The following is a 6,021-nucleotide window of genomic DNA, read 5'->3' as shown; positions in this document are numbered from 1 at the left end:
TGGTTTTGCCGACCACGCGTGACTCAAGGACCCGCCTAATATTGGTCCCAGGGATAGACATCTCCCTATTTTAATTCTGTGACTTTTTGTTCTGACCACGCGTGACCCAAGGACCCGCCTAATCTGTCGTCGTAAAATCCGCAGCGAAAAGAGTATCCCTCTCCTACAAACCATCACTGTTTCATACTTATAGTTCTAGGAGCAGAATTATGCTATTCGGCCCATCAATGTTCATCCGCCATTCAATCGTGGCTGATTTATCTGTCCCTCTTCACCCCATTCTCCTGCCTTTCCCCCGCAACATCCTTACTAATCAAGAAGTTTTCTTCGTTCTTTCCGGGAAATTTCGTAGCAGTAGAATCTTCCAATTTATCCTAGATGCACAGATACTTCGGCTGTAAGCAAGCCATTAAATACAGGATTCAAATTTCAACATAAACCCTTCACGGATCGTAGCGCATTGGATTACCGTCTACAATTAGCCAACACTAAACACCTCGATTGAAACCCGAGTTAGTACCCGTGGAACTAACTAAACCTCCTCAGGACGATTTACATGAAAGACCTCGCGGAGAAGTGAGATGTTGTTAAGTTCAATGTGGTAACAAAACAATGGTAGCACATGCGCCACAAACTAGCATCTGACCACCGTCCCAAACTCAGAGAAAGTGTGTAAAATAAAGTACCACAGAGATTACAACTAACAAATAACAGAATATGGCGGTTGGATGTTATTGTTTAGTTGAAGTCGTTGAGTCGTTGTTTGCGTTTCCTGTAAAGGAACATAGAAACATAGAAATATAGAAACATAGAAAATAGGTGCCGGAGTAGGCCATTCGGCCCTTCGAGCCTGCACCGCCATTCAATATGATTATGGCTGATCATCCAACTCAGTATCCCGTACCTGCCTTCTCTCCAAACCCCCTGGTCCCTTTAGCCACAAGGGCCACATCTAACTCCCTCTTAAATATAGCCAATGAACTGGCCTCAACTACCTTCTGTGGCAGAGAATTCCACAGATTCACCACTCTCTGTGTGAAAAAAAACTTTCTCATCTCGGTCCTAAAAGACTTCCCCCTTATCCTTAAACTGTGACCCCCTTGTTCTGGACTTCCCCAACATCGGGAACAATCTTCCTGCATCTAGCCTGTCCACCCACTTAAGAATTTTGTAAGTTTCTATAAGATCCCCCCTCAATCTTCTAAATTCCAGCGATTACAAGCCGAGTCTATCCAGTATTTCTTCATATGAAAGTCCTGCCATCCCAGGAATCAATCTGATGAACCTTCTCTGTACTCCCTCTATGGCAAGAATGTCTTTCCTCAGATTAGGAGACCACAACTGTACGCAATACTCAAGTTGATCAGCACAGTAGAAATGAGAGAGACGGCCATCAGTCTCAGAGGAACGGCGAGCATCACCTCCGACTCCACCCATAACAAAACAAACCAAGAGTCAGTGAAGGAAATACCGGGGTTTCCTCAGAATCGCAGATCACCAACTCACCCCTGGTCGATTTCCTCAGTGCGCGTCCCTCAGCCTCATTCAGCGACACGGTTGTCAGGCCGCTCACATCAGGGTCCACAATGATCAGGGATCCCAGCGAGGCCTCTCCCTCCCGCTTCACTCCAACATCATTCTCTGCAAGACCAAACCTTCCAGTTACACAGCAGACTGAGCAACCTCCCGTCTCGAGGGTCAATGTCTTACCAGCCTCGGGCACCACGTCCCTCCGCCCTCTAGAAGGTAATAGATCACGTCTCAGGCCAAAACCGTTGCACATCCGACAACAGGCACAAATGTCGATGGTGGATACTTCCAATGGTGTCCAGCTAAAAAGGCAAGTGGACCACTACCACTCCGGAAAGTACAAGCCTTGTTCGTGAAATCGCTCCGATTAACTGGAGTGACTTTCAAGAGGCAGCTGATGAAAATCTGAAGGACACATCGGATACTGGTTAATTGCTGACCCCCTTTAGAATGCAAAACACGCTCGCCCTTTGTTTTTGTTTTCTTACCAAGGAACGGTCATCTCCAAAGAAGTGGAAGGCCCAGGTCAAACCGGAGCTTATCCGGCTCACATTCATCTCCTGGGAAAACGAAGGCAGAACACGAGTCCTCGGCCGCGCTGTCCAGGAGTCAACTGACCAAAACATTGAGGCAGATAAAATCCAGTGAACACGCGGTGATGGAATCTACTAGAAGGCAATCCTTGCCCATTGTAGTCAATGATGTTGTAGCTTCGCGTGGAGTCCTTGGCCGGGCCCAATGTAGAGCTTCAGGGGCATGTGGTCAATCATTGAAACTCACGCTTCCATGTGGATGAGCTCACCGAGGTAGTACGTGGCTGAGGTGCGCTCTGTGAGCCAGTCATCTACAGGGCAAGAAAACAAGGGTTAGAGGCGGTGCATTAACACTACCCGTTGGCGGAGTCCATGAATGAGTCCCCTCGCCCATCACATACCATTCATCAGCCGCAGGGAAAATGACAGACGCCCCTCTCCAGACTTGGTGGAGCTGAACAGGATCCAGGTGGGTTTGATCGGGTCACTGCTCACGTTGCCCTTCATGCGGGGTGGGGGTCGCGGTCAGAATACAGTATATTGCAATTTCACCGAAAACCTATTGACTCAATGGTTACCTGAAATAACGGCACTGAATGGGAACAATCACTTCGTTCGTTCGGACAATGATCACCCCGAGAGCCCAGGGGACATAGTTGATGCGAGTAGTATAGATCAGAAAATCTCCTGCCATCTGCAAGATAAACCAGCTTGAGTTAACGAACCCAAGGCGATGCCACAATCGTACAACGAGATCTGGGTGTCCCAGTGCATCAGTCGCTGAAAGGAAGCATGCAGGTACAGCAGGCAGTGAAGAAAGCCGATGGAATGTTGGCCTTCATAACAAGAGGAGTTGAGTACAGGAGCAAAGAGGTCCTTCTGCAGTTGTACAGGGCCCTAGCGAGACCGCACCTGGAGTACTGTGTGCAGTTTTGGTCTCCAAATTTGAGGAAGGATATTCTTGCTATTGAGGGCGTGCAGCGTAGGTTTACTAGGTTAATTCCCGGAATGGCGGGACTATCATATGTTGAAAGACTGGAGCGACTAGGCTTGTGTACACTGGAATTTAGAAGGATGAGGGGGATCTTATCGAAACGTATAAGATTATTAAGGGGTTGGACACGTTAGAGGCAGGAAACATGTTCCCAATGTTGGGGGAGTCCAGAACAAGGGGCCACAGTTTAAGAATAAGGGGTAGGCCATTTAGAACTGAGATGAGGAAAAACGTTTTCAGTCAGAGTTGTGAATCTGTGGAATTCTCCGCCTCAGAAGGCAGTGGAGGCCAATTCTCTGAATGCATTCAAGAGAGAGCTGGATAGAGCTCTTAAGGATGGCGGAGTCAGGGGGTATGGGGAGAAGGCAGGAACGGGTACTGATTGAGAATGATCAGCCATGATCACATTGAATGGCGGCGCTGGCTCGAAGGGCCGAATGGCCTCCTCCTCCACCTATTGTCTATTGTTCAGTTTGTGCTGTCGGACACCCAAACTTCCTCCGCTTTGTTAATCGAAATCAGGTCGAGATGTTGGATCCACTCGAGGCATTTGTTTCCAGTTTACGTTCAACAACCCTCGGCATCCGACACCAACGTCGTCAATCCCGCCAATTACATTGTCACCGCGCTAGCAATCATTACAATAGTCAATATCCCACGGAAAAATACAAAGCACGAGGAACTCAGCAGGGCAGCCAGCATCTGGAGAGGAAAATGAACAGACGACTTTCAGCGGCTTCTTTGTATGGCGTGTTCATATGCCCAGCAGGCCAGAAGGGTACAACTCTAAAGCCCCCCCCCCACCCGAATGTGGAGATTGCTGATGCTCGGAATGATTGGGTTAACATATGATGAGCGTTTGAAGGCATTGGACCTGTATACACTTGAGTTTAGAAGGATGAGGAGGGACCCTCGTTGAAATTTACCGAATAGTGAAAGGTCTGGATAGAGTTAATGTGGAGAGGATGTTTCCACCAGTGGGAGAGTTTAGGACCAGAGGCCATAGCCTCAGAATAAAAGGACGCACATTTCAAAACGAGATGAGAAGGAATATCTTTGGTGAATCTGTGGAATTATTTGCCACAGACGGCCGTGGATGATAAGTAAATGGATATTTCTAATGCGCAGATTGGCAGATTCTTGAGTAGTTAGGGTGCCAAGAGTTATGGAGCGAAAGCGGGAGAATTTGAGTGGGAAAGATAGATCTGCCATGATTGAATGGCCGAGTGGTCTCGATGGGCCGAATGGCCCAATTCTGCCGGTCGAACATTAAACGTCACCGGCCCATTTCCTTCTCCAGTGTTGCCGGTTCCGCTGAGTTCCTCCAACGCTTTGTATCTTGCAGAAAATTATAGCCTCAGCTACCTCGTGTGTCCAATAGTCCACCTCGGTTCACAACTATGGAGATGAGACTTTAACACAAGGCCTCACGCCAACGTTGGATGCCTTGCACGTTACTTTGTTGAAATATGGCAAATCGATTAATCATGGAAATTAGCGTTGAAATAAAGCTGAAATGAGCCATCAGTGCAGAAAGATGTACATTTTATTACCCATGGTCAAAGGGCAGAATGTCAACAAAAATCACGTCAAAGGTCCACTTAAACGGTAGGCATTGCCGTAATACCACAATCAAATATAAGCGGCCAAAACTATATCCGCAGCTTGACCCAACCACAAAACCACCTACAACTAGTTAAAGGAACTTCAGGAAGCACGTTACCTGTAATTCACTACCTCATTCATGCAGTCCATAGTCAAATAGAACGGTAGAGTTGGCAGTGAAGACGTTGGTTGCTGGACAGCCCGCAGGCCCCAGGGTCAAGTCAGCGGCTTTAACCAGGTGCCTAGTCCCAAATAAATCCTTGTAGACTGTGACTACGAGGCTCCGTTCCCCACATTGAGAACATCAAAATTAATATTTCCCCTCCCACCCGTGATATGCTGTCTCACTGGTATGTTCATCTAAATTGGACTGTTTCCAACCCGTCACTCTATCCTCCCTTGCAAAGCTTGTCTCCACTATGAAACCTGCAACCCTTGACGCTGTCCCTAATGCCCTTCTGAAGGATGTCATTGCAATAGCCGGTCCCAGCATCCTCTCTATCATCAACAGTTCTCTGGCCACTGGCACGGTTCCAACCTGTTTCAAGCACGCGGTGGTCCAGCCCCTCCTGAAAAAAACCTAACCTAGACCCCACCTTGCCTAGCAACTACAGACCCATTTCCAAACTGCCATTCCTGTCAAAAGTGCAATGTGCTTGAAAAGTGCTTGAAAAGGCAATTCTAAATCAATTACTGCCTTACCTACACCAAAATACCATCCTGGAAAGTTTCCAGTCAGGTTTCAGGACCCACCGCAGCACAGAGTCTGCCTTGTTGAAGGTACACAACGACCACAACGGATGACACACAGCTTTATCTCCCCCTGAAACCCAACAACCGGTCAAGTTTAGTCAGCCTCATGCACTGCCCTGAGGACATAAAATGGTGGATGGCACAGAACTTCCTTCAACTAAACGAGAGCAAGTCTGAGGTCATCCTATTCGGCCCTCCCGACTCCATCAAAACGATAACAGGCAGCCTTGGAAGCCTACCCTCCCTAGTCAAACCGCATGTCAAAAACCTTGGCGTGATAATTGACTCTGCATTAAAGTTTGACAAGCAAATCAACGCTGTGGTAAAAGCCAGCTTCTTCCAACTTCGTACCATAGCTAAAATCAAACCATTCCTCCAATTTGACGACATTGAAAAAATCATTCACGCATTCATTTCCTCCCGCCCAGACTACTGCAACTCCCTATACACTGGGACCAGCCAATCATCCCTGTCCCGCCTGCAATTGGGCCAAAACGCCGCAGCAAGACTCCTGACGGGTACCCGTAAAAGGGACCACATCACCCCGATTCTGGCCTCTCTCCACTGACTCCCAGTACAGTACAGAATCAACTTCAAGCTCCTCCA

The 6,021-nt window shown here is 47.9% G+C and overlaps 1 protein-coding gene across 1 annotated transcript; it reads right to left on the bottom strand.

Moving 5' to 3' along the window:
- Positions 1 to 2,306: 2,306 nt before the first annotated feature.
- On the bottom strand, positions 2,307 to 4,957 carry LOC144610586 (zona pellucida sperm-binding protein 3-like; the record flags this gene model as incomplete). The annotated part of the gene is made up of 4 exons (XM_078429394.1): positions 2,307 to 2,374; positions 2,465 to 2,576; positions 2,647 to 2,757; positions 4,826 to 4,957. Coding segments are annotated over 4 exons (423 nt in total), but the record flags the coding sequence as incomplete, so codon positions are not given.
- Between the last annotated feature and the right edge of the window lie 1,064 nt (positions 4,958 to 6,021).

Source organism: Rhinoraja longicauda, chromosome 37, assembly GCF_053455715.1.
Source record: "Rhinoraja longicauda isolate Sanriku21f chromosome 37, sRhiLon1.1, whole genome shotgun sequence".
Classification (NCBI taxonomy): Eukaryota; Metazoa; Chordata; class Chondrichthyes; order Rajiformes; family Arhynchobatidae; genus Rhinoraja; species Rhinoraja longicauda.
Note: the sequence above shows the minus strand (reverse complement) of the source record. Positions and strands in the feature narration are given on the sequence as shown.